At 38.3% G+C, this 27,203-nt stretch overlaps 2 protein-coding genes across 32 annotated transcripts in view; one reads left to right on the top strand and one right to left on the bottom strand.

The window, feature by feature from the left end:
* Positions 1-205: 205 nt before the first annotated feature.
* Positions 206-27,091, top strand: NEXN (nexilin F-actin binding protein). 21 transcript variants are annotated; one of them, XM_040566092.1, is made up of 14 exons: positions 255-343; positions 1,538-1,715; positions 10,280-10,357; positions 11,572-11,763; positions 11,903-11,984; positions 12,071-12,219; positions 13,542-13,583; positions 14,695-14,889; positions 14,968-15,141; positions 16,919-17,104; positions 21,195-21,392; positions 22,484-22,705; positions 24,814-24,999; positions 25,473-27,091. In XM_040566092.1, exons 3-14 carry the CDS (start codon positions 10,331-10,333, stop codon positions 25,842-25,844), a joined length of 2,025 nt encoding a protein of 674 aa, XP_040422026.1. In that variant the 5' UTR covers positions 255-343; positions 1,538-1,715; positions 10,280-10,330; the 3' UTR covers positions 25,845-27,091. The 21 variants fall into 21 exon arrangements, with proteins under 21 accessions (XP_040422024.1, XP_040422023.1, XP_040422008.1 ...); XM_040566073.1 differs by lacking the exon at positions 11,572-11,763 and having other exon boundaries at positions 258-343; positions 21,192-21,392; XM_040566079.1 differs by lacking the exon at positions 11,572-11,763 and having other exon boundaries at positions 261-343.
* Positions 15,616-27,203, bottom strand: part of FUBP1 (far upstream element binding protein 1) — a 36,959-nt gene continuing 25,371 nt past the window's right edge. For all 11 annotated transcript variants that reach the window (XR_005822225.1, XR_005822215.1, XR_005822217.1 and 8 more), the window contains one exon: positions 15,616-16,388. Coding sequence is in view for 6 of the 11 variants with exons in the window: in XM_040566059.1 (XP_040421993.1) it covers positions 16,371-16,388 (18 nt within the window). In the remaining 5 variants the exon portion in view is untranslated. The remainder of the gene's footprint in view (positions 16,389-27,203) is intronic.

The following is a 27,203-nucleotide window of genomic DNA, read 5'->3' as shown; positions in this document are numbered from 1 at the left end:
AAGTTCTGTGCTGAAGACCTTGCAATTGAAAATGTAGGAAACAAGTCATCGTTGAGGAGCAAAGGGAATGTACTCAGCTGTAATAAAATCATGTTTCTGCCTCTGCTTTGTAAAGTTTCCAGAGCAAGGCGCTGCTTTAAACCGACCATGCCCGGCGTCTCGGAGGCCTGGCGCTAGCGCGATTCCTCCCCGCTCCATCAGCGAGCTGTCACCTTACTATTATTAGTTAGCTGATTGCTCCCCGTGTGCCATAAGCGACCCGGGACTTGACCACCGCCGCTATAAAACCTCCGCGCTGCGGGGCCTCAGCCAGCTGCTGGCGGCGGGGACCGCGGCGCTGGCCGTAAGTGTGCGGCGCCGGGCTGCTGGGACACGGGGGGACCCCAGGGGAAGGAGCCTCTCCTGGAGCCCCTGCCGGGACTGTGCCGCTGCCCTGCGGCCGGGAGCGGGCTGGCAGGGGGCAGCCGCCCCCCGGGTGTCGATGGCTCCACAGTCAGTCAGGGCGCGGGGAGCCGGCGGCGGGGCCGGGCTGCGCCCCCCGCCGCTGTGAGGGGCCGGGGCGGGCCGGGAGGGGCCGGGACGGGCCGGGACAGCTGCCTTGGCGCGGGGCTCGCCTGGAATGCGGGCGCCGTCTGCGCGCCGCGACTTTTATGGCAAGTTGCAGCGGCGGAGCCGCAGCCGCGGCCGCAGCCAAGGGGCGCTCGGCAGCCGCCAGCGCTCCCCGCCCGCCCGCCGGGACCAGAGCGAGCCGCAGCCAAGGGGCAGCGCGCCCAGGTAAGAGCCGCTCTGCCGGCGCCGGGAGGGAGGAGAAGGGGCCGGGGCAGGCTCCTCCGGCCTCGGCGGGAGACCCCCGGCCAGGCGCCGCTTTCCCCCAGCCCCGCCGAGCAGGGAGAAGCGGCTGCCCCCTCACGCCGCCCTCAGCCCGGCGCCTGGCGAAGGACCCGGGGCGGGCAGGGGGGGAAATGCGGCACAGCGGCGAGGGTCGGGGCATTGGGGCGGCGGCGAGCCCCGTGGCAGCCCCGCGGGCTCCAGGCGCGGCTGGGGACAGCGGCGGGGCGCTGAGGGCCCTCGGCTCGTCCCGCGCCCTGAGGGGGCGCCGTGAGGCGGCCTGGCGGGCGGCGGCCCCCTGCTGCCCGCGGCGCTTGGCGAGAGATCCGTGCCCGGGTGTGCCTCAGGTAATCAGGGGCTTCTGGTAGAGGAGTCGTTTGTTACAGCGTTCCCCGGAGCGTTGTGCCGGGCTGGGAATTGGTCAGCAAGTGGCTGCGTGCTGCATGCTTAGCGCTGTCTGCCATAACTCCCGGACCTTAGCAGGTCGCTTGGAAAAATGCCCCGTGTAATGAAGTTGGGAAATAATAATTAGTCTTCGAGGAGGGCCAAATGCATTAAGGACTGCACAGAAATACACGAGGCTGTCTAGTTTCCTCAGAACGCAGGAGAAATACAAGAACCGGGTGGGCAGTCCAAGACACATGCCTAAGAAACACTTTCTCTAAGTGCATCTGGAACATTTCAATGACCGTTTTCCTCGGTGAGGCAGCGAGACAAGCTGTAACTGCAGCGATCGGATGTTCTGCTCTGAAACTCTTCACGAGGAGCGGTGCCACGGCCGAGCTGGAGACGAGACCTGGAAGCTGGACAGGGCCAAACCGCGCTGAGGGTTCGTGTCTGGAGGAGCAGCTCGACACCAGGAGGAGCAGCCACATTCCTCTGCGGAGGTACGGGTATGCAGCACGCTCAGCATGGCTGGGCTGCTCAGCTGGAGACCTGCACCGTGCAGGGGGAGCCGTGAGGATGACGGAGAAGTGGCGGATAGGCTGTCTGCTGTCTTCCAAGAAGGGAAGAAGCAAACTGCAATCAAACTTCACACCCGGGATTTTATCCCACATTTCAGCGTCCCGGCCTCTGCGGTCCCACCAGTGGCATTGGCACTGTTTCTCCTCAGCTGCTGGGATGCAATGGGAGTTGCAGGAGCTGTGGCATGGGGCAATGTACGCTGGTTTTTCTCTTGGGCATCTGTCTTCACAATTACTGCCCCCCACAACTAGGATCCCAAGCTATCTTATCTTGGGACGTGAAATCGGGGGTCGGAGGATCTCAACAGGGCTTCCCCCAGTCTCCCAGTCCACACTGCATTTGTTCTGGAGCATATGTGCCAATAATAGTACCCAAGGAGAGTAAAGAATTGAGGCAGACCTCTTCCTTCCACAGAGAGGGGCTACTTTTTTTTTTTTCTTTTTTAGCACAGCAGTTGGACTGCCTGGCAGTGTCATGTTAAGAGTATTTATAGTTCTATAAATAGACATAGACAAAATAGTTTCTAATAAATAGATTTTGATAAGTGGCATAATATCTGCAAAGACTGTTCTGCTTTAATGGGAGACCTTTAGTGAATGTTGAAGTGCACGAAATTCAAGGATGGAGGAAAAGATTGTAGATGAAGTTGAATTACTTGGGTCAACTGTTGGTAAGTATTTTAGTCTTTGATAATAAAGACTTCATTAGTTAAATACAGCTAGCGGAAGTAGTTTTATATTTTATATTCTTCAAAATGTAATGTTTAAGCAGCTGGTGTCAATTGTCATAACTTGTTGGCTTCAGTGGAGCTGACAGTTCATGCCAGTTCAGGATCTTCCTCTGTGCCTGATAATTTTAGTATCTGTAATTTAGTACAACAACTGGTAATGTCATACCAGACAAGTTGCAGTAAGGCCAGAAATGATGAGCGTTGCTCTCTTTTCTCTGCTCTTTCCAGTTCTATTTCACATTTCTTTAAATACTTTAGCGTTGTGGATTGTGTTTTCCTCTCCTGAAGTGCTTTGGCTGCAGGTAATAAGTTTCCAAGTCTCACAATATGGTTTTCTTATATAATGGAGTCTTCCCTGCAAGCAGATCACAAAGAGGAGACAGATGGTAACCGTAACTTAGACCATGCTGCAGTGGGCTTATTTATAACTCGCAGTAGCCAGGAGGACAGCAGGGGGGCCTCCCGAAAGGAGGAATTGCAGAGCAACAAGACTTTTGTACTCCTATCTGTAGAGAGTAGCATTCGGTTCAGGAAAACATTTGTATTTCTCTGCGTCTCATGTAACAATGTTAACTACTCCACTGAAGATCATGAGCTTCTAGTTTTTTATTATTTACTTTTGGGATTATTTTATTTGGTTAAAGCTGCACAACATTTTTTGATCAATTCTGGATGCCATTCTCTTTTAAGAAATATAAATTAATTACATTTAAGGAAGTAGATTTTTGGGACTTCTGAGCTGTCAAAACTTTTGTGTCCTCTTAATGTTTTTTCTTCATTCATGTAGATTATCTTGCCTAAAGTAAGGTTTTAGGGGGTCTCTGTGAAAATTTAAAGTGTGATGATCATAGCAAATCAAGACATATCACACTGGAGGTGTTAGCTTACCCATTAACAGCATACAAACAAGATGCTTGAAAACATTTTTTTCTCTTTAAAGTCTCTAAACCCAGTGTGTTTCTAATCTGTTGCCTAGTTTTCTAAGCATTATTGGCTTTGTATTTCACTTGAAACTTCTGAGAGATCACTCTCTGCATTACAGTCAGTCAAGCCACTCTAATAATGGCGTTTTCTCTTCCATGCAATTCCAGAAGTGGAACCATTGATCAAACATTGGAGGTTTAATTTCCCTTCTAGGAGAATCCTGAAGCAGACCTTTTCGAAAGATGGAACTGCAGCCTAGCATTTTAATACAAACATTAAAATATCTGACTTAACATTTCCTGAGATACTTCTTAATCATAGGGAAGGTAAAATGTGGAGGAAAAAAAAATAGAGTGGTGCCAGGTGATGAGTGGATATGCAAAGAAAATCCAGCAAGTAACAATCTCAATTCACTTTTTGATCAGAGTTATGTTCAATGTTACAATCTGGGAATTTTCTGAGTGTGAAGCTTCAGTGAAGAGCTTGTACAACATTTCCTGAGCCTTGCTGATCCCGGGAAGTAAAAGACTAGACTGAATCTTAAGATTTTTGACAGCTTCATAGTACGAGGACAAATCTCTTCTGAAGCACATATATACACAAGTAGACCCTTGTTGCCTCAAAAAATAAGCATGACTTGTATTAGATGAATTCTGTGGGAAATTACTTACTACATAACAAGGAGATATATATCATCTGCATACACAACGTAAAAATATAACTAGTTCCTTTCAACAGGGAATTAGTAGGAAGATACTGTCTTATTTAAAAGTTGCTGTTGTTAGAAAATAGCATGTCAAAGTTTCTTGGGTTGGAAAATTTATTACCACGTACTCTGTGCAAAGCGATCCGGAGATGATGAGGGAGACACTTTCATGGGTGTGTGTTAGGACTTCCCACGCAGGCCGCTCGAGGGGTCCCTGAGGCAAGGGACTGCTGCTTTTCGTCTTGGAGGTGTAGGTGACATGGAGAGGGATGAGGGCATGGGCATGGCCAGTCTCACGTTTAGCAAAGCCCTACTGCCTTACATCCATATCTTCTAGCATCAAAGGCGGAGGTAGGATGACTTGCAGTTGCAAAATGTACTGGAGCCAGCTGGCTAACCTTCAAGCACATTAACAGCTAGGTGAAGCCAACAAATTGGAGAGCACCCTGAAGTAACAGCCGAGATGGCAGTATTCCAAATGGCAGAGACCTATCTGCCATCTTGAAGGCCCACAACATGGTAGATTGGCACACTTTTGGAAGTTCAGGCAACAGGAGTTTGCAAGGAAAATTTCTTCCACTATTTGCACTTTTTAAGAAGATTTCAGATTTGTGTTTTGAGGGTAGGTCTCACTGCGTGCAGCAATCTTGGTGACACTGTCAAGGGCTTCAGGTAATTAGAGCTATCAAAAAGGTTCAAGGCAAAGTTGATCCAAAAGATCAAAAGCTAATTGTGGTCTCAGACTCATAATCTGCTTTGTACGATGAATTCCACACAAAAAATGAGTCAGGCTTTGGAATAGTTGCAGTTTTCAAGTGACTTTAAGATGAAGCCCTACAGATAGGGCATGCTGTTATGGGGGAGGTTAGCAATGCCTTCCCCGGAGCAGTGTAGGTGAAATGCAACCATCCCTTGTGAGAGATGAACTTTGGGACTTACTGTTCTGCTCCAGCTGTGCGTTAAGGCTAGGAGGTGTCCTATTTCCCTGGGTACTCCAGTGCATGAATTGTACCAATGCATAAGGTTTGTTTTCTGATGGATTCGTGCAGTAAACCTTGTATTTAGCTTCTGTATTTTTAGAAGTCAAAGAGTTTAAACTAGTTTTAAGGTCATACTGATGACAGGGAGGATTTTACTCACATGTGTGAAGTAAGCTGAAGGCTTACAATGACATCCAAACGCAGTAGCACAGTACACAAATGCACATTAAAGCGTATAGGGACCTTGAGACCACAAGGGTGCTTGTAAAGTTATCTGCCTTTAGAGACAAAACAGAACTTTAACATGCTGTTGCTGATCTGAAACAGTCTGAGTAGGACCTAACGTTCAGTACCTCTGTGTTCGTGGCTTCCCAAGTGACAGGCTGAAATGCCTTGGATTCCTGGCAGTCCTCAGATGAGATGTTTGTCAGCTCCGGCTGGGGGAGGAATGACTTCACATACTCAGTTGAAAAGGGACAGCTCTGTTGAAGCTGACTTTGAAGAGTTTGGGATTTGTAAATCAAGGCAGGGCTTGGTAGCTAAACACTTGTTTCATATATTGTGACTGCTCTGGCTTGGAAAAACATCCCAAGATATCTACGAATCTCATTCATTCTGTATAGCTACAGCAGCACCATTGATGGCTTTGGTGTTTTTTTTTTTTTGTTTGTTTGTTTCTTTGTTTGTTTTTTTGAAAAGCTAATACAAAGACAACTCCTAACGTTCATTATTTTTAACACCACGTAAAAATTCCCATGTTTATAATTTGTTCATAATTAAGAATGAGAGAACTTCAAGCATGTTTAATTAAAGGTGGAATGCCCTGCTATTCCCATCTTGACAAACGCCCCATGCAGTCATTTCACAGAATCATACTGGCTTTGAGCTAGGGCTGTGCCCAGCACTGGCTGGTGGGGGATGTCAGTTCAGCAATGTACGAGGCATAGGAAGGTTTCTGAACTCATCCTGAACTCATTGCAAATTTGGGGCTTCCTTAACGCACCGGGAAAGGAGAGTCAGGAATAAGTTATTAGACATTAAAGCGAAGGAGATTCTGTTCCATGTCACCTAAAAATACCGAAGGTATAATTGAGCCATTAGCATATTTTTTTGATAAAACTTGTGATAATAGTCATATAGTCCTATTCAAATAAGGTTTTTACACTTATCAGCTGTAATGTTCAACCTGATTCAGGAAACAAGTATTTTCTAGGAATTATTTCCTTATGGTTTTTCCAGTAATTTTTAAGTCTTAGCTACAAAGTTTCAGTCAATTTAGTGCCTGCTGAAAGACTTTTATTTTAAAACTTTTGCTGGAAGAACAATAAGTGAAATGTTTACATCACGCCATAGAGAATGTGGATTGTCATTTGTTTGTTTTTCCAACGAGCAGGAAGGTAGTGAGAACTAGTTGATACAATCAAAGCAGTTCTATGAAGCATCATTTTATAGGATCATACCGTGCAATTCGAATTAGGATTACAAAGTGCCCAATGTCTGTTGTTTAGGATACTTGCTATAGGATTGAATAAAACCAAAATAGAACCTGCCTGCTCCTATTATATCCCACTCAAATTCAGTTCATTTGTAAAATGGTGGTTTGGCCTCTAGAATAGGGAGTGCTACCCTTTTGGTCACATGCCTCTGTGACATCGCACTTACGCTATCTTTAGTACTAGATAATTTTTAGTAGCTCCTGAGATTTTTCTTTCTACTTAATACATGGTTTTTGTGTGGGATTCCTCTAGCTGAATGATCTGATCCCAGGTTTGATCCCTCCAAAACTTCATACATATGGTATTGAAAATAAAAAGCAAAGAAAAAATGCTTTATGGCTGACACAACAAGAACTTCTTAAAATTATTACATTTTTGGCTGTGATTTTTCTCATCTTAAAGTCTTGTTCAAGCTGATGTGAACAAAATTACCCATTACAATTATGCGTACATTATAAATGAATATTAAAGATTGGGAGATAACTAATGAAATAGAAAACCCTTCTCATAGATTTATTCAGAATGTATTGATAAATACATTTCTTTATTACTGAACAGATCTGTGATGGCGTAAATGCAATAAAGATAATATTTTCTGTCCCTTTTCTGGTGGAATACTTGTTAACATCACTGAAACCTTTATTACAGTTTACCACCTTTGTTGGCAATACTGAAGAAGAGATCAGAAATTGAGATTACACAGAGAAAAGCTGTCAAATTTTATACGTATGTAGTGTACATCCTGTATAAATTAGGGGCACATGTAGAATTGCTCTATTCCTTCCCATTTAGTCTTTTTCCTGAGCTGATGAAACCTCGTGGCCTCCTAGGAAGAACAAGCTGGATTGTCTTCAGCTTTGTCATTTCAGAATAGATAGTGTGGAAAAAATGGCTAGCATGAGCCATGGGGGTTATCTAGATAAGGGATTGTCCTGACCCCAAGGGCAGAAAATTGCAGCCTGCAAGGTTATGCGCTTGCAGGTTCTGTCCCTGTCCTCCTCATACTTCATTTTTGGGACTTTGCTGTATCCAGGTATAAAAATAATGAGTAATTGCATATAAAAGCAATGAGTAATTGACTTTTCAGAGGACATATGATTAGGATGCCTGCTAATGTAATTGTCTTTCATCATTCATTCCTTTGAGCTAATCTGAATGTAAAAATTAGTGAATAAATGAGACTTCACCGTGAAGGAAAGTGTCAAATTAACAGCAATTAGTCATCAAGGCATGTTTATTTTCCATGGCTTTATTTTAAGCTTACAAATCAAAACCAGGTACCTGGGTTGCACAACTTTTAAGGAACAAATGACCATTTTGTCATACTGGGTCTAAAAAGCTGCTTTTAGCAGAGTGAAAGCTCAAACACTGTCATAAATTCTTGCTCCATGAAACTGAACTACAGGGAAACCAGCAGTGAGGGCAGAGGATTGGGACAATCACCACAGTTCAAGCCTTTGCTTTTCTTGTATTCAGGCCACTAAGCATGTCAAAGAAAGCACCTTTACGTAGTTTTGACAGCACTGAGTTTACTAATGAATATAACTTCCTCCTGCATGTGTGAATGTGACTTGGGATTGACTGAACATCCTGTTGGTATTGTGGCACATGGCACTATTAGACCCGTACACAGTTTCTTATTACCTTTGTTCCCTTACCTATTTCTACCTCAAAAAATTAAGAGTTTTAGAAGGAAAGAAAATACCTCTGTTTTCTCTAAGTCAAAAGCTGTTTGTTAGCTGGAAGCTCGCCTCCCTTCTTGAAACAAGGAAGGCTCACCTACTCCTCTTTCTAAGTCTGAGCAAAGGCTTTGTGAAGCCCCAACACCCAGGATGGAGTATTGCTATTTCTTCAGTTACTGTTTCTCTGTTTGGTCACCCTGTAATGGAGCAGTTAGTGCTCACACAGAATTCTGCTGGGGAGGTTCACGTGGTGTGACTTAGGCAGGTAAGAAGAGTTGTAACGTTGGTAAAAGCCTGGCATAGAAAAGCTAAAATGGGATTTAGGAACAGACTATAAATAAGAACTTATTTTTAAGTGTCATGAAATGCCCTGTTCTCAGTTCCTCTAACCCACAGATTCCCTTCCAGCAGAAAGCTCCTGTTCTAGCCTTTTTACCTCTAGCCTTTGAGTCCGTTTGCTTGCACCCCACGTAGCACATCGAGTGTTCAGGGTTGCCTGGGACTCTGGGCATTGGTACAGCACAGACAGCTATGGCACTGGAGTCATGTATGAACTCAGAATCATTAAAACCGTAACATTTTGCCTTAAATTTTTAGGTTTTTGCCTTAAACCTTACAAAAATGCCTTAAAATTTGTGGAGGAAATCTGTGTCTTATGCAGTGGTTCTTCAGCCTTCACAGGGTATGCAGCTCTCCTGCAGTCTCCTTCCATCCCTGCTTTCTTCCCTTCAGAGCTCCCACTGTAACGTCATTCCTGTCCTTCCATGGGAAGGAATAGTGGCCTTCATGCTGTCATTCTTCACTAATTCACTTTTCTGGTCCTTCTCAACTTTATCCCCATCTCCACCCTCTATGTTTTCCCTGCATAATTTCAGCTTTTGTTGGGGCCATGTCTTGCCCAGAAGCTGTCCGTGCTCTGACAAAGAAAGAAGTTGCTCTCCCCTCACTGTGTACTACAGCTTTTCACATTAGCAGGTAGTTGCTGAAGGCTTCTTATGGCTTGCTGTTTGTCCTGGGTAGCCTCACAAGATAAGTTAGGTGTAAAACCTAGCTAAAGACTAGGTACGGCTTTGCTACCCAAGTGCAAACTAGTGGGGAGATTGCCTTCCTCTCCCCAGTTGTGATAGGCTTGATTAAAAACCAAACCAAAAAAACCCAACTGTCTCAAACTTGAAGACCCTTCCCATTAGGTTTGCAATAACTATAGTGTAATTTAAAATTTGAAACATTTTTCTCTTGAAAAATGCAGTGAGTGTTCCAGCCACAATTAAATACAAGAAATAGTTTTTCTAAGGTATGTATGTGGTCTACCTAATGCATTTCACAGCTTTTAGCACTTGTTATTCCTAGAATAGGAGAAAGGAAAGCATTATTCTGTATTCCTGTAATTGCTGAAAAGCTGAGAGTCACGCAAGAGATCTCACACAGGCAGCAGATCCAGCTGCAGCTCTGAAATCCAGGTACGTTCGCCACAGCCGCTGACCATCCATCCCCATCAGCCATGTAAGGCAAGGCAGCATCTCCAGGAGGCTGAGTTTTGGCTGGGGCGTTCAGCAGGCTTCTTGCAACCTGAGCTTGCTGGCTCGTACATCAGACTGAAGCAGAGCGGCAGAGGTGCAAAGCACATTCCTTTCTGCTAGCATGAGTATTGAGAAAAACAGTTTCATAACACACCAGCCAAGGCAGCCAGAACTTGGCTTAGAGTTCTTTTTTTCTTTTTTTTCCAAATGGAAATTAAAAACCAATATCTAGGATTATATAGAAGGGTTATGAGCATGAATAGTGAATCATAAGCTTGTTCTTTTAATTCTTGGTGCATGCTTAGAACCTATTCATGTCTTCAGGAGCCTCAAAGGACCAAATGAAATTGTGATATATCAGTTTCAGCCCTTGCAAACTTATTTACAGGAAAATGGTAAAAGTATCATTTAAAAGGAAAAGAATCTAACTATGACTTTTTCTTGCAGGTTTAAGGTAGAAACTTAAACATACCAGGTGCAGAGCAGAACACAGTAGCCATGAATGACATTGCACAGAAAACCGAGGTATGTACCAATTTTGAAGTAATCAAAGGAACATAGTAATTTACAACTGATGCTTGTAAAAAGAGTAATTATGAACAACTGCAAAAGACAATTATATTGTAAGTCTGGCTAGAATTGCTTTTATTTTAAGACACTAGAAGGGTACTTGAGAGTCGCTTAAGGAAGACCACCTGATTTGATAGAATGTGTGAAATACCTTCTTCTTGGTATTAAAATGAATGAAGAATGCAAAATAAACACAATAAAATATGAGGAAACTTTAAATTTTGGGGGAAATTCAGAGCATCATTTACATCTAATTATAAAATTAGAATTTAATTATTCTATTTAAGTAATTAATTAATATTAGGCAACATAAAATACTTCTTCTTATGCCTTGATTCACTGAGTAACAGGAACAAAAGCAAATACATCATTACACCACCCACTGTTGGTTTAGGTTGAAAATATGAACCGCAAAATATTTTCAGCCAGTTTTCTCAGCGCTACTGTATTGACAGTATTTCTGTAGTGACTGCAGTAAAAAGAGAAAAATCTTCCTACTATTTCTGAAAAGTAGGTACTTCTCTTACTGTTTGGACACAGGCAGATTAAGCATTGGCAAAGAAGTGTCCGTTGGCTTTATCAGTAGCAGATTCCTGAAAGTCCAGTGATCTCGACACTTTATATTATAATATCACTGGACTTCTGAGTTTCTCTGAATATTAAAAAAGTTAAGTATATAACATTGGAAGTTTTAAATGAACTAATAGTACCATATATATAACTACATATGGATGCTGAAGCGTTGCAGAAAAACGCATGCATATTTTATCACGTCTGTGTGTTTACTTTTTTTTTGTAAATGTGGTGTTAGAGGTCGAAAGACTTTTTGAACGATTATGATTTCAAAGCAACAATAAAAATCTGTATATAATTTTTAAATCCAGAGATTGGAAGTGTACATTTATGTAGTTCTTATCCTTAGTTGTGAAATCAGTATTCATTACAGTTACTCGTAGTCTAAGTTTAATACAATGCTAAATGTTTGGGATATTTTCGTGTTTATTATTGTTTAGTTACAAACAAATACTTAATAGATGATGGCTAGTGTCACAGAGTTCATAATCCCAAATGTACTTTTATGTTCTAACATTCTTTCTAATCCAATCTGTCTATTTCTGTTCATCTGTTTCAACTTTTTCTTATCTTCATTTCTTCTGTATCTTCACAAGATTCTGCTTTCTTCATCTAAACCCGTCCAAAAATCCTATGTGCCCAAGCTTCACAAGGGTGATGTAAAGGATAAATTTGAAGCTATGCAGAAAGCAAGGGAAGAAAGAAATCAAAGGAGATCTAGAGATGAAAAGCAAAGAAGAAAAGAACAATATGTTAGAGAGAGAGAATGGAACAGGAGAAAGCAGGAGGTTATTTTCTTTGCAAATATTTTGTGTTATTTTGATGTTGAATATTATATGTGAAAATCTTTTCACATTTTTTTAATATAACAATGTTGGAATTTTATTTAAGACATAAAGACAGTTTACTTTGTTTTTCATCGACTAGATGAAAGAACTGCTTGCATCTGATGATGATGATGACACGAAATCATCTAAGATGGACAAGGGTTATGTTCCAAAGCTAATAGGTAAGAGAGGCCCAAACTTAAAGGCCACATAATTCATTACATAAGCATTATATCTAGCTCCTGAATTGTGTATTTCATATTCACAGGAACTGTTAAAGGCAAGTTTGAAGAAATGGAGAAGCAAAGGCAAGAAGAAGAAAGAAAAAGAACGGAAGAAGAAAGAAAGCGCAGAATTGAACAAGATATGATTGAGAAAAGAAAAATTCAAAGAGAACTAGCAAAAAAAGCACAGGAGGTATGTTCGTCTGATCAAAATAGGATATAATTGTAAACAAAGACAAAGAAGTTTTGTATTCATCAGCAGAAATAGTTGGTCTTAAGATTTTTGATAGTAGTGCTTTATATGGGAGATGCTGGATGGGATGGAAGTGGGGAAGTAAGTGAAGATAAAGGTTCTCTGAACAATCCTTAAGCTAATGATTTTTTTTAAACTTGAGTCATAAATAAGACCAGGCAGGCATAAATGTGGTAGGAATATGAAAAAGGCACAAATTTTGGTGTCATAGGCATGTAAGAGTTTATAGAATTTACTGACTTGAAAATGTTTTTTTTCCACCAACTCTTATTTTAGACAATTTTTGCTTCTAAATTAGTGAATACAGTTCAGTGATAGATAAACTGAGGCAAGCAAGATGTATGAAAATTACATTGTGAGACCAAAATATGAAGATACTAATACTGTAAAAATCAAGATTATTCAGATCATGTTTTATTCCATTGTCACTTTGTGAATTGTTATTGCATCTATATGTGAACAGACTCCAACATTTTTGATGCTCATAAAGCAAATTTTGTCTTTTGTAAAATTTTGCACTGGGGCATTGTATTCAATTCCTTTTTTAAGTTTTATTCAGTGCTGCAAATACTGCAGTGAGAGTAAACATCTAAATGATAGACTAGATCTATAAGCAAATCTTTATTTAACAAAAAATCTAGGAATATTTAATTTAGGCTTTTTGGTTTTTAAATGTAAGAAAAGAAACAGTGCTCTAGGAGTCAGTTTTCAACCAGGACTTGGAGAGAATTTTCTGCTAGAACTTTTAGCATTGTTAAATTTCCTGTTAAAAGTATGGTTTAATCTGTCATGTATTTAATTGACTGTGAAAGGCACTATGTTAGTTTTATACAGTAACATTATACTAAGAACCGATATGAAGCAAATACAATAGACTTTTGCAGGGAGTTGAGAGGAAGACAGTATCACTTAGAAATAATCGATGAGCTTGCTTCTTGCTTTTTTTTTTTTTTAACACAATTACACAATTGTGGAATGCTCCCATGAAGAATGGACATCTAAAGCACTCTTCTTGGTTCATCACTGAAGCGTTAAGAATGCTTTAACATGCTTTCTGTATTTTCATGTTTTGATGTCATGTTTCTTCTTTCTCACCTCGCTATCTATCTGAAGTATTCCAACAAAGGTTCAGTCATTACTATCTCTGTGAATTTAAGTGCTACATACATATCACTGATACGAAAAGAATTTCCAGTTCTTTGTTTGCAAATCTAAGGCAAAGAGCCAAAGTAATGTAATCATATGAAATTCTCATTTAATAGATTGATGACTTAAACAATACGGGAAGTGAATCAGCAGCAGAGGTAATTGGATTTTTTTTAAAAGAAATGTTCACCTACATTTTTATTCACTTTGTTTTATTACTGTAATATGGGCTGGGAAAAGTTAGAAAAGGGCACATGTACTTAATTATAATTCACCAAGGAGCTAAGAAAATTTAAAGCATACAGTAGTGTATATGTGCACTTGAAGTTAATTTATTTAAGTTTGAAATAGAGTCTGAACTGTGAATAATTTGTGATTAGGAGAGTGAAGAGCACCTCAAATGTAAATACTGAAAGCCCCCAGAACGATTTGAGGCACGCTGGCAATGATATTCTAAGTCCTCTGGCTTTGGAAAGTATCATCATAAAGCTCTTTGCCTTAAGCTTGACATTAAAAGGGGATTCTGTCAGTATACAGATGTTTGAACACTGCAGTCAACTGCTTAGTCTTTTTTTTCTTTTTTGAATGGACTAACTTAATGTATGGGTTTGGATTTTAAGTCTTGCAAATAAGCATTTAATTTTCAAGAGGTCCTATCATCTGTCACTAGTAAAAGAAAGTCACATTCCTAGTACAGTTTAAAAAACAAACTAACATTACTTTTAAGTTATTTGACAGTATCCTTGTTAATCATGGTATTTTGTTAAAAAAACAACCTTGGGTAAAGCATATTTTGGCAAATAAGTTGTGAAAGTAATTTTGAAGCAGCAGCATCCTTCAAAAACAAAATAGTCTACTTAGCAAATTACCTATTTCTAGAACTACTAGCTTATTCCAACCACAGTATATCCTTTACATAGTAAATACAAGACTGGAAGTAGACTAACTACAATTTCTATGTATTCAACATTTAATCTGTTCTTATTCAAACCATGAATATTTATAACTAATAGTTAATGAAATTATGTAAATTCAATTAGAAGTAATTAAAGAGTTTGCCAGCAGTTATGGTGAAAATATAATTCAGTCATGATGTTCTTTAGATATTACAAGGAAATTAGCAACTGTCACAAGTAGTTTATTCTTGTTAATATAAGTAATTCTTTTGGAAGCTTTGGTTCACACAGGTAAAAACAACAGTTTGATTAAGAAATAAGTCTGCCCAGAAGTCAAGCTTTACAAAAATATAATAAATATCTTTTTGGACAGGAAGGGGATGATTCACTGCTGGTTACAGTAGTGCCTGTAAAACCCACCAAAACACCTGGGAAGAAGAAAATAAACTTTGAAAACACAGGAAAAGAAAGAGTAGAACAAAAAGACAGACAGGATGAAGAAATGAAGCTAAAATATGAGGAACAAAAACAATTCCTTAAGGAAACCAAGTGCCTTTCATTTGTCATGGTAAACTACTTATCTAAAAATACCTAAGAAAGAAGTATGTATTATTTAAAATGTAACTATTTAATTTTTCTTGCACAGGGTGAAAATCAAGACAATGAATCACAAGAGCCTCTGTCTCCTGGTAAGCTGAAAGTAACATTTGAAGAACTTGAAAGACAGAGACAGGAAAATCAAAGGCGGCAAGCAGAGGTAGAAGCAAAACAGCGTTTAGAAGAGGAAAAACGCACCTTTGAAGAAGCTAGACAGCGAATGGTAAATTTGTGTTTCATATATATCGTTACAGAATTTTCACAGATGATATGTCTTTACGTTCTCTCCTGCGTCTGATACTTATTTTCCTTACTGCTTAACTCTATTTCAAGCTGAAAATTGTATCACTGCAAATTTTTGAAATATATGTTTCTGATCCTAGTTCTAATTCAGTAACCATCCTGGCGTAATTCTCTAGACATTCTTTTAGTAAAAACAGGAAATTTCTGTGTTTTGAATTTGTCAGCAATCTTACCAGTTTTTATATCAGCTTTAGTACCTTAAGCTGTAAATCCTCAAGAAAATTAGTTGTCTGTTTTCATCTTTAATACTACTTCATACATCTCAGTAACCAATTTTTATGAAAATGTTCAGTAGTAACAGACTACTATTTCTTGTTCCCGTACTTTTTTGAGAAATATGATAGATAAGAAGGAAGTGTAAATGTAAATGACCATTCTTGGACAAACAAAATCACTATATTGACTATATTTCAGGAACATTCCAGAAATTAATATGCAAGGGAAAACAAACCGACCCCACAGAACATCCAGAAAGCTGAAACACTGAAATTCCCAACTGGTCCAAACAGAGGGCTCTAGGTTTCAGCAGATCCCAAAATCATAGTTTACACCCCTTCCTCCCACCCACCCCGAAAAATCACCTAACTTTCCACTAGTTCCTAGTGGATACTAGTGAAGATGAAGAAGAAAGAAAATGAAGGAGAGAGAACTTTGTGAAGTTACTGTAGCATTTCTAATTGAAGTTTTGTTCACATTTCCCACCCCTCAATATCTGCATTTATTAACCAAGTAATATAACTGTGACAACTGAATTTACAAATTCAATAGAAAAACAAGACACCGCCATGGTCTTTTTCTACCATGCAGTTTTATCAGTGGTTGTCCAAATTTGAAGTCAAAAGTTTTCTTAAAGGAACAGTTCAGAAGTTGAGTTCCTTCAATTCTTTCTTTTACCCTACGAATTCCAAATAAAAGATTCCTGTAATTCCCCCAACATACCAGTCCCTGGCCTGCTTTTAGTAAGCAGATAGCTGGATACTCTGAGAGTTCCCAGTCAATTTCCACCATTAACAAATTAAGTACTCCACGACATATTCTGAAGATAGTTCATTCTTTTGTTCTTGATTGCAGTTTGCAAACCATAGGCTTCTCTTTGTGGATAGTATTTACTGGAGACAAGCAATAGTGAAGAATCTCACTTCCCTTTCTTCAGTGATGATTAAATGCCTAAAAAGAAAAGAAACAAAAATGTCAGTCTGGATTAAAACAAAATGTTATTTAGTTTAGTTTTGCTGTAAGACTTCAACATTTTGTAAACTGATACGTGTATTGGTGGAAATAATTTATACGTAAATAACATGATGGCAAAAAGCTCCATGAAGATGACGTGAAGAAAGCGAATAGGGAGTGAGTGTTCACAGTAAATAATCCAACCCAGAAACCACAAAATAGATACTTAATTGTTTAGCCTTTTCCTGATAACACATTGTACTTCAAATTACACCTTCACGTGATTTAAAAAAAAATTACAGAAGTTAAATACGTGATTCTGAAATACATTTCCCTTCTCCCTCCCCTGGTTAAAACCAAGCTTAAAAGGTTTCTTATAGGAACCAAACCAATGATATATTTTTCTTCCTCCAGGAGAAGAAAGCATTTATAAAAGATCAGAATAGAATTAATGGAGCATTTACTACACAAAGTCTTTTTATGTTTGGATAAGGTATTTATTTTTTTCCTATTCCTGTTCTCTAAAGATAAATGAAGGTGATGATGATGAATCTGAAAATTCTGGTAAAGAATTCCGTCCTGGTAAACTTAGGCTCAGTTTTGAGGAGATGGAAAGACAGAGGAGAGAAGAGGAAAAGAGGAAAGCTGAACAAGATGCAAGACGACGCATAGAAGAAGAGAAACGGGCATTTGCTGAAGCAAGGAAGAACATGGTATGGCACGTTGTTTAGTATTTAGTTATTTTAATATTTTACCTAAGTCTCCACGCTGAACTAGAAAGCAGCTCCACGAAAAGCTTTAAATACAGAGTTAGGAATATGTTTTGACTCCTTCATTAATTAGCTCACCCCACTACCTTCTAATAGGTAGCTTACCAAAAATCACCACAGCGCTATCCCTCCTCACAGAAACCCTAGAAAGCATTTCAAATAATTTAATCAAAACCAGATATTGTTTCCAACTGCTAGTATTATGCTACATGGAAAGCAAAAAGAATTCAGAAGGAGGCTCTTGTTCTCAATAAGGTGGGGAGGAATTCCTGTTTCTTTAGCTCCACTTGCCCGAGTTAATCTCCCTGCATTTAAAGAGAGTCCACCGATCAGCTCTTCCTTAAGTATAATTAGTGCCAGGCTAGAAAAATGCTCAGTGCAAGTGCAAATTCTGTAGTTATCTGTGGCCTTTTAGGAAGAAAAAATGAAAAAGCTGAAGTCAGCTAACCGATGTTTTTATTGCATTTCATTACTTGTTCACAGAAAAAAAAGGCAACTTGTGGAATTTACTGTTAGAACAGTTTTTAATATGGAACTTCGATTTGGAACAAATCCTTGTGACACGTAATGACCAAGACTGTATCAAAGATAAATTTTCAGGGAGCAAGGATTGACATACTGACCCAACCTGAAAGCAGAGATGCCTAATTTCAGATGGTGTCAACCAAATTACTCAAAAAAAAAAAAAAAAAAACAACAATCAGCATGGGGCTTTTCACAGTATTCTTCACTTTTCTTCCAATAACTTGAAGTTTCAGCATGCTTTTTGATAAAAGCCAGTTACTTACTGGTGGATGTTAGGAAATACAGTGTTAAATTAGACCATTACCAACTAAAATTGCAAGTACTGTTTGTTTCAAAATGAAGGGCAAGACATACCATGCTAAACTGTGGAACAACTTGCTCATCTGGCAGTCTCTATCTACGTTCCCCTGTGTGGTTTTATTGGGAAAGAGTAACTGCATGCCTAATAAAATTATTTTCTTCATAATTCAAACCAATGCTTGTGAGGCAAATTAAAGCTTTGTATGACTATTAATACTGCTAGCAGTGCTCCCTCTGCCTGAGAAATGGGCCGAAGATGAGACCTCTACTCAAAAATTTTCCAGAGAAATCACAACATAAAGTTATACTTGATATTGTACTGGTAAGCGATTACATAAAATAATGTCTGTGGTCTGTCCATACCTCCAAAGAGGGAACACAGGACCTTAAACCTGAAAAAAAAAGGAAAAGGAGTGCTACTGGACTTCTGCCATTACAATCTTTATGAAAAGTCAGCAGACAATTCAAAGAAAGCAAAAAAAAAAACCCCACATGCTGCCCTTCTGTTTTTTATTGCTTTCTTGTAAACAGCCTTTTTCTGCCTGAATGTAACAAGAACTTAGCTTCAGTGTCCAGGCCAGAAAAATCTCACTGACTGAACAGAGTTTAATCCATTAGATGCAGTACAGGCTGAAAATGCACTGTAACAGCAGAGAGTAAAGAAGTTCAGTAGTCTAAAAAATTAACTGAAAACGTTTTCAGCATATATGTATTTGGAATTTTTCTGTTAATTAGCGTCCTGAATATGAGTACTGCATTTTTTTTTTTACCTTTAATAGAAAATGTAAGCCCATGCTTTCCTTGTTTTCCACACCTACACAATATAACAGCAATGCACAGGTGTGCTTTTAAGCATTTTAAGAAGTCATCTCTTTCAGAAGTACTAAAACCTCACGTTCATTTTTAAGCATTTAAATTTAGTTATTTAAGAACCTTTTTCACGTTTATTCATTTTAATTCCTCTTTGAAAAAAAATTCACAAACAGAAGTAGGAACACTGCTGCTAGAAAGCACAAAAGCTACCTTCTGTTGCAAGGATCTCCCTATTTTACATTTTCTTCTACTACATTTATATTTTGATGCTTTCCACCATCAACTCGATCCCTTTTGGACTGAAGCATTTGTTTTCTTCACTGTCATTCTCTTTCCATTAGTGACTGCATAGAGAACCTGTCTCAGTATGAACAAAAAGCCATTCTACTTTGTATCAATCAGCGTTGCCCATTGAAAATTGGCTGGCTGAACTGCAAACTATTGCTCATACAGGACTGTTTCCCACCCCTATCTGTTCCTAATTTGTAGAAAAAACCAAACCAAACCAAACCATGGTCTCACCTCACAAAACATGGCTAAAATATTTACTGAACAAGGGTTTTATGTAACACACAATTCAGCTTTTTACCTGTGTTTTTTTAACCAGGAATAAGCTCGCTTAGTCTTTTCATAACTTACTGATTCACATGCACATATGCATCTCATTGCTTATATGCACAGCCTTTTTTTTTAATTCATACATACACACATTAATAAATTTTGAATTAGTGCTTCTATTCACTTAGGTTCTGTATCATCTTGAAGTGATAAGCATATGAACTAATAATACAACATCAGAGAGATTGACATTTCTTTACTGACTTAGATGTAATTACCTTCTAAAAAATATGCAGCTAGCTATGCATCGCCTCACTAAAAGAAATAGTTTACAGCTTCATTTTTTGACTCTGCTTCTCCATGACAATTTCTACAAATGAGCTTGTATTATGCAAAACAAATGAGGAATGGAAGGAATGGTGGGGCAGAAGTCCAACTGCAAGCTTACTCTGAGGAAAAAATCTGAAAGAAACCTATAGTGACTGAGAGTTTTTGAGTGGGATTAGGCCAGAAAAAACTATTGAAAGAGCTGTGGCAAATAAAAACAGGTATGGGCAAAGTATGTCAAGAACTAAGGTATGAACTGAGATAGTACAAACGCCAGTAAAAGGTGCAAGTTACAACGGCAGCAAGGAGTAATAAAGGAAAAAGGGAGTGCTAAAACATCTTTTCAAAAACGTTTGTTTCTTTATAAAGCTAGCTAAAACACTTTCTCAAATTAAAGTTTGCCTTCCATAATCCTTTCTAGAATTTAGCTGATGGCTGTTAGGAATGCCTAGAATTTAAGGCACATAGGACTCTGCAACCTTTGCCACAAGACTTCAAACAAGCACTGACTACATAGTGCCAAAAGCCACATCTTCATGCAGATCTACATCAGTATTTGACCTCTCACACATTTGTCTTCAGACTGCTCTCGTTGAGACAATCTCTGTTAATGTGACCGAAGTTTACATAGTTACACATACAAATTTTTTTTTTTTTAAATAATCAAGAAGATATTTTAAAAATCTTCTTGTGTAACTGACTGTCATGCTACCTGGCCATTTTTGTAACATACCACTCAATGTCTTCGTACTGTTATGCTTTAACAAATTCAGTTTGATCAAATATTTGGTCTTATACTTCTTGCTTTTGGAAGTAATAAAAAAAATGCCTTTCTGGGGCCCTGATATCCTCTTAGGAATGGGTCCAAAAAATAAGCAATCTGCTCATACAGAATGACCATCAAAGCCCAGCCCTACGGTGTAGCCTGGGAAAAGGACAGGAAAAGAAGGAAACCCTTGCTGCAATGAATTGGCAACATGATTTAGTATCTTCAGTTTGTGCATAAGAGTTTCTTGGAGAAAATTCTGTTCAGTTATGCTTATTAGGAATATTAGTATTATTGGAGCTTAAGAACAGAAATATAATGCAGTTTGCCTAGAAGGAAGACTAAAAGTACTTCAGTTTTGAGGGCAATGGCATTTAAACACAAACACTTCATAGGACAGTCTTAAATAAACAGGAATGAATCATTTCAGGTCCCCAAGCTGCATTTAGAGGACATCCTCTCCCATTTAAAACACCTTTAGCTTCATTATAAAAGCTTAGCACTGTAATAAGAAAGGGCTAAAGTCAAACAACAACAAAAAAACCATGTTTTTCCCAAACCCCATTCTTCCCAGAACATTAGAGCAATACCTATGCCTAATGCCTATATATTAGGTCTTACTGCTCTGTGGCAGGCGTGGCAAAATACTTGGTTATCTTCAAGCATTAGAAGTGTCTGAGCAACACTGTGACTTCATCACAAGTACCTTCAGGATGTATCATTAATGGTCTGAATTTCCAGCAGGTGCTGGATGATGAATCACCAGAAATGTTTAAAACATTTTCTCAAGAATCTCTCATACCTGGTAAACTGGAAATTAATTTTGAGGAAATGCTGAGACAAAAAATGGAAGAAGAAAAGAGACGCACAGAGGAAGAGCGTAGGCAAAAGTTGGAAATGGAAAAGCAAGAATTTCAACAGTTAAGACAAGAAATGGGAGAGGTTTGTATACTAAAAGATACGTTAGGCATGTTCTGAATAAAAATATAATGGATCATTTCAGTTAACAGAATTTTGATGTTTAAGATTGTAACTGAAAACTGAAAAAGGGATTTTCAATCCATACTTCTTGTATTCTGTGAAAAGATGATTGAAAAAACCAGAAAAACATCCTTTTATAACATTATAGATAATAAGATACATATTTTTAATCACTAATCTACCAGGAAAACTTTAAAAGGGTTTGAAGACTGTCACAGTTGATTTTAAGAATCTCACACAAAATTTGCCATGCATACCAGATGACTAGAACATCACATTCATGAACTCTACACTTCAATTTGATTTGGTTGTGGGTAGTAATTTTAATTCCCTTTTGAATATTAGTTTTTTGTTGATTTGTTTGTTTTTTGTAAGCAAAGCAAGAGCAAGTAGTAAAGCCTCCAGCTCGTGAATTTTTCAAGTAAATTTTGGATTACATTTTGGGGAAGAAGGGAGACAGGGATATCCAACTGAAATGCATATACATTCTTATTGCCATCAGAGGTCATAAAGGGAGGATGTAAAATATAAACCATTACAGCATCAGACATGGTTCAGCTACAGGATCCAGAACTGTCACTTTTCCAGCCACGACATCCTGACATTTGCTTTTTCTGCATTAAAAAAATCTAGCTATAACTTTAACAGAGTAGCTGTATTTTAGAAAACTATTTTGTAAGACATTGCAAGTAAGTCAGGGAGGTGAATTACAGATCAAGGATAACTTTGAGATTATTATATTGTTAGGCATCTGATTTTCTTAGTCTCTAAAGGGTGGTTTATTGAGAGCAATTCTTTAACAAAAAGTGCATTCAAGCAAAGCCAGAGAAGATATTTTAAAATCTGTATCTAGTTTAAAGGTGCTACAAACTCAGTGATCTTGATCATACTGATAAAAAAATTAGAAGGAAAAGGTCACTGTGTTGATTTCAAGTAACTCCAACCTAAAAGAATTGTTCAAGTATATTACGTTACACAACCTGTGGGGAGAACAGGTAGTAAAAAACAACCAGAGTATTTTCCATCTTACATGTTCTGTTATTTCTGAACAGCTGGAAGAAGAGTCTGAAACTTTTGAGCTAAGCAAAGAATATGAAGAATTAATAAAGCTAAAAAGAAGTGGTTCTATTCAGGCAAAGAACTTGAAAAGCAAGTTTGAAAAAATAGGACAATTGTCTCAAGAAGAAATACAGAAGAAGATTGAAGAAGAACGAGCTAAGAGAAGAGCAATGGATGAAGAAATAAGAGAAAGGGAAGCTGAAAAATTTCAAGAGGTAAGTTAAACTCTGTATATGTTAATGATTTACTTAACTAGCACACTTATGATACTGGACAATACTGCTGCTTTCACCAAAGTTGTATTTCCAAAATGATTCTGTCCCTACTTTCCTATTGCTTCATTTGGATGTATGAGGAACTCTCACTCCAGCATCTCTAAAAGAAACAGCACCAGTTCACTATCAGTCATGTACTCCAGCAGAGATCTGATTTGCTGCTCAAAGTCTTTGAATTAGCACCTTAACAACCTGAAACCTGACAGTCTGAGGGGTTGGAACATTAATGTTTTAGAGTGTGTTCTATTAACGGTCAGATGAGTTGCTTCTCCTTCTGAACTCTTAATTCATTTGCCATCATAAAAATTAAAACCAAATAAAAACCCTAGTACCATTTGGAGATCAAGTACTTGCCCTTTTTGATCAGAGAGAGGATTTTCACTCATTAAAGCAGGGAAGGATGCCTACTTATATATATGCTTCCAGCTGGAATCACTGCATTTTATTTTCCAAAGGAGGAAAACAAGAAATGAAGCTTTCAGTCTGACCTATATATCAACACAACGCTGTAACCCAAAACACCAACAGGAGCAGCTTTCACCACAATCATGGGGCAGTACAGGAGACTCCTAACAGTAGTAAACCTGATCTGAGCCTCATTCAGATGTTCATACCCAGTGTAGTCAGCCACTTCAGTATCAGCTCAAAACCCTTTATTTTTAAGCTTTTCATTTAATGAGTTACACTGTAACATTCCTATGAGGTCAGCCTGCAGCGTTGAAGGCACAACACCATTGCATACAAGTGACTAAAGACTAACCATAGCAAGACAGTATTCAACTTCTAAAGATTTTAATGTATAAAACATTTTTTCTAACACTTTCGAAATTACTTCTGCAAGTATTTTGCCTTTCTAATCTCCCTTCCACCATCTACCCTCCGAAAGTTTACTAAGCTGGTTGTTTCCATAAAGGGAGCACAAACCCAGCTAACCACTAGGAGACAAAAACAATCCACAGAAGAGACATGAGATTTCATTGGAAAGCCTGCTGTTCAAGACCACAAAGCAAAAGGTGAAGTAGCTCAAATGGGAAAAGACCTTGTACAACCTAATCAACAGTGACTTCCAAGAAACCAGATTTCATACAGCAGTGTGAGAGAAGAGGCCATGTAATGTGACAGGAAAAGAAAGCAAATGGTCCAATGGTCATGTTTTTGTACTTCATGGATTCTTGCAGAAGGTAGAATTTTTCCTTAGACAGGAATATGGAGAATCATAGCATAGGTCCAATAGGACTTATTTTCCTTGTCCAGAAGGAAGAAAACTAAATGCTTTATGACTAGCAGTAGGGAAAAACCAAAATGACCAAACAAAAAAAAGCGCGCATACAAAAATGCATGAAAGTTGTGAAAAAGCCTGAGCATTCTTCTTGAAGAAAGAAGAAACATAATAAAGATCAGCGTCCTTTCTCAAAACAAGAAAGGACATGTACTTAGCAGGGCCCTCTGTAATACTTTTACATTGCTCCCCAGTATAAAAATGTAAACCCCAAGTGTGCAGTGGGTATAAGGGACAATTCACCAAGGGACAGTTCTTACAACTGTGAAGACATTTTTCAAAAACCCTGCATTTTTTTTCCTTATGTTATTTAGTTTACTAAGTTTTTACTTAATCATCTCTTCTGTATTTAACAAAGTTACAATTGCATCCAAAACAATTATTTCCAGTGTTATTACTACATACTTCTGACATAGAGCCATCGAGAGTGGGACATTATAGAAAACTTATCTGAATTCACCGTACAGAATTGTACATGTGCATCCCAATGTTCCTTGAATCCATACCTTACAGAATTAGTGTCATGAAACTGTTTTAAAAAACCTTCTCACTAAAATATTAAAGTTTTTTTTTTTTTTTTTTTTATTTTAATAGAAATTACTACCTCAGAACCTGGGATGTTATTAAAACTTCATTTTAAATCCAACATTAAACAAAACTGGGAGGGTAAAAAAAACAACAGGACACTCTGGCTTTGCTCAGTTAAAAAGAATTGCTATAACTGTTGAAAAGGTAATAAATGAGTAAGTCCTATTTTTTATTTTTCAAGGATGATGAAGTAGATGTAAGACCAGCCAAGAAATCTGAGGCTCCATTTACTCATAAAGTAAACATGAAGGCACGTTTTGAGCAAATGGCAAGAGCCAGGCAAGAAGAAGAACAGAGGAGGATTGAAGAACAAAAATTACTACGCATGCAGTTTGAACAAAAAGAAATTGATGCTGCATTACAGAAGGTAGAGATTACAAAGTACCTTTTCTTCAGTCCTACATGTCATTTAACTTAGCATCTGATTACCATTGATGGCAACACTGCCAGAAGTATAAAAGGAACATTATAGTTAACAGCTGCTGTGAATTGCTGCAATAACGTATAATTGCTTTTGGTGTTTTCTTATCCTTGAAGACTATGAGAGGTGTACTGCAAAAAAAGTGCAGTTTCCTTTGAATGTTCTGAAAATGGAATCTATATTCATGCCTGTATTTCCCTCCCTAGATTCCTAGATTCTAGCCTCATTAAAATCAAATTTCCACAGCATTTACTATCTGTTCCATATCCAGACTCAGTGCCCTTGCTATCTAGTAAGGATAGGTGTGGCATTTCCCCTTCTCAAAAACATGATAGCTTTTCTGTAGACAAATACATATGACTAGCAGTCATGCTGCCATTGCTACTTTAAATGCTCTAAATTGGATTATTTTCAAACAGAAAAGGGAAGAGGAAGAAGATGATGATGGAAGCATTATTAATGGTTCTGCTTGCGAAGATGAGGAAGATCAAGCTCGATCTGGAGCTCCTTGGTTCAAGAAGTCACTAAAAAACACATCAGTTGTTGATGGCGAGCCAGTGAGATTTACAGTTAAAATTACTGGAGAACCAAAACCTCAAGTCACATGGTGGTTTGAAGGGGAAATGTTGCAGGACTCTGAGGACTATCAATATATTGAAAGAGGAGAAACTTATTGCCTTTATTTGCCAGAAACCTTCCCAGAAGATGAAGGTGAATATATGTGTAAAGCAGTCAACAATAGAGGCACATCTGCTAGCACCTGTATTCTCACCATTGAAAGTAAGAGTTAGTTTTTAAATTCGCTTAATTCTCAAATACTCTTCTTGCATCTTTCCTATTATGAAGATCTATTAATCTCTTCCTCTTAACCCTTTTTATTTTCTAGCTGATGACTACTAATGCTCTACTTTAGCTGGAATCTTTCTTCCCCTCAAAACTTTCTTACTGCATCATCTCTTTCTCTGATGGGGCCAACTAAAGAAAGCAAGGATACGCATTGATTTGTCATTCCTGCATCACATAAGAATAACCTTCAAACTGTGTGAGCGTCCAGGTTCCTTGCTCAATATGAAATTTAGTACTGAAGGTTAAAAACAAGGAATCAATGTTAAGAACTAAAAGGAAAAACTGAATAATAGTGCTCCCACATTTGAAGACCAACTGTTGTGTAATAGTATAAAGCTAAATACACAATCTGGAAACCTGTGTAGTAGTGTAAATCTACTGGTATATTTTGCATGAACGCTAAATATTTAAGCTGTTTTACTTTATCCCAGAAGCATAGAACTGGCAAAAGGAAATACTTATCAGTGATTTTTCAAAAACCCCAGTGTAATATTTTTAAAACAATAAAAGATTACATAACTGCTAACTTCTGTGGGTTTATTTCAAAGATCATTAGTTCTTTTATTATTATTCTTTTTTAAAAACAGACTTGCATTTAAACTGTTAGGCTCATATCAACCTATGCAGTTGGTTATCCAAAAACTAAAAACAATCTCAGTAAGGCTTTTAGTAGTCTTTAGAATACCAACATTTGCTTGTAGACGATCTAATTTTTCATTGCTTAAAATATATAGGAACAGTTGGTAACAAAACATGAGCCGATCACAGTTAAGTTGATAGGAAGCAACTCTAAGAAAAATGTTTTCAGGAAGCACATGAAGCTCATTTTCTCCACACCTTCACTCTCTTGATGCAATGAATTTATTGCTGCATCTGTAAACATTGTCTGCTTAAGGCTAACATACTGTTTTTCTCTAAGATCTCTGATAGCAATGCTAATGCCATTGTGCTAACACCATGTGCATTTTTTCAGCTTAAGCTTGTCTAAGAGTTATTTTACAAACAAGTCACATTTTAAATTGAAGAGCATGTGTAGAGCCTTAACGTAAGACGCAATCTGCAGCAAATTAAATTTATGCCATCATTTCAAAATGACTGAACAAAATTCTATTATGCTCAAACGCGATGACTGCTCTTTGTACAGTTACCTATTGAAAGTCATTCTTTTGCCTCAATAAAAGTTGTAAATTCAGAGACATCTTGAAAAAAATGATAAACTACAGGTTTTTCAATGAGCATTTATCCTAATAGCCATATGACATGTATTTTCATGTGGGTGATGTTCAATTCACGTAAGTACTAGT

Source organism: Cygnus olor, chromosome 8, assembly GCF_009769625.2.
Source record: "Cygnus olor isolate bCygOlo1 chromosome 8, bCygOlo1.pri.v2, whole genome shotgun sequence".
Lineage (NCBI taxonomy): Eukaryota > Metazoa > Chordata > Aves > Anseriformes > Anatidae > Cygnus > Cygnus olor.
Note: the sequence above shows the minus strand (reverse complement) of the source record. Positions and strands in the feature narration are given on the sequence as shown.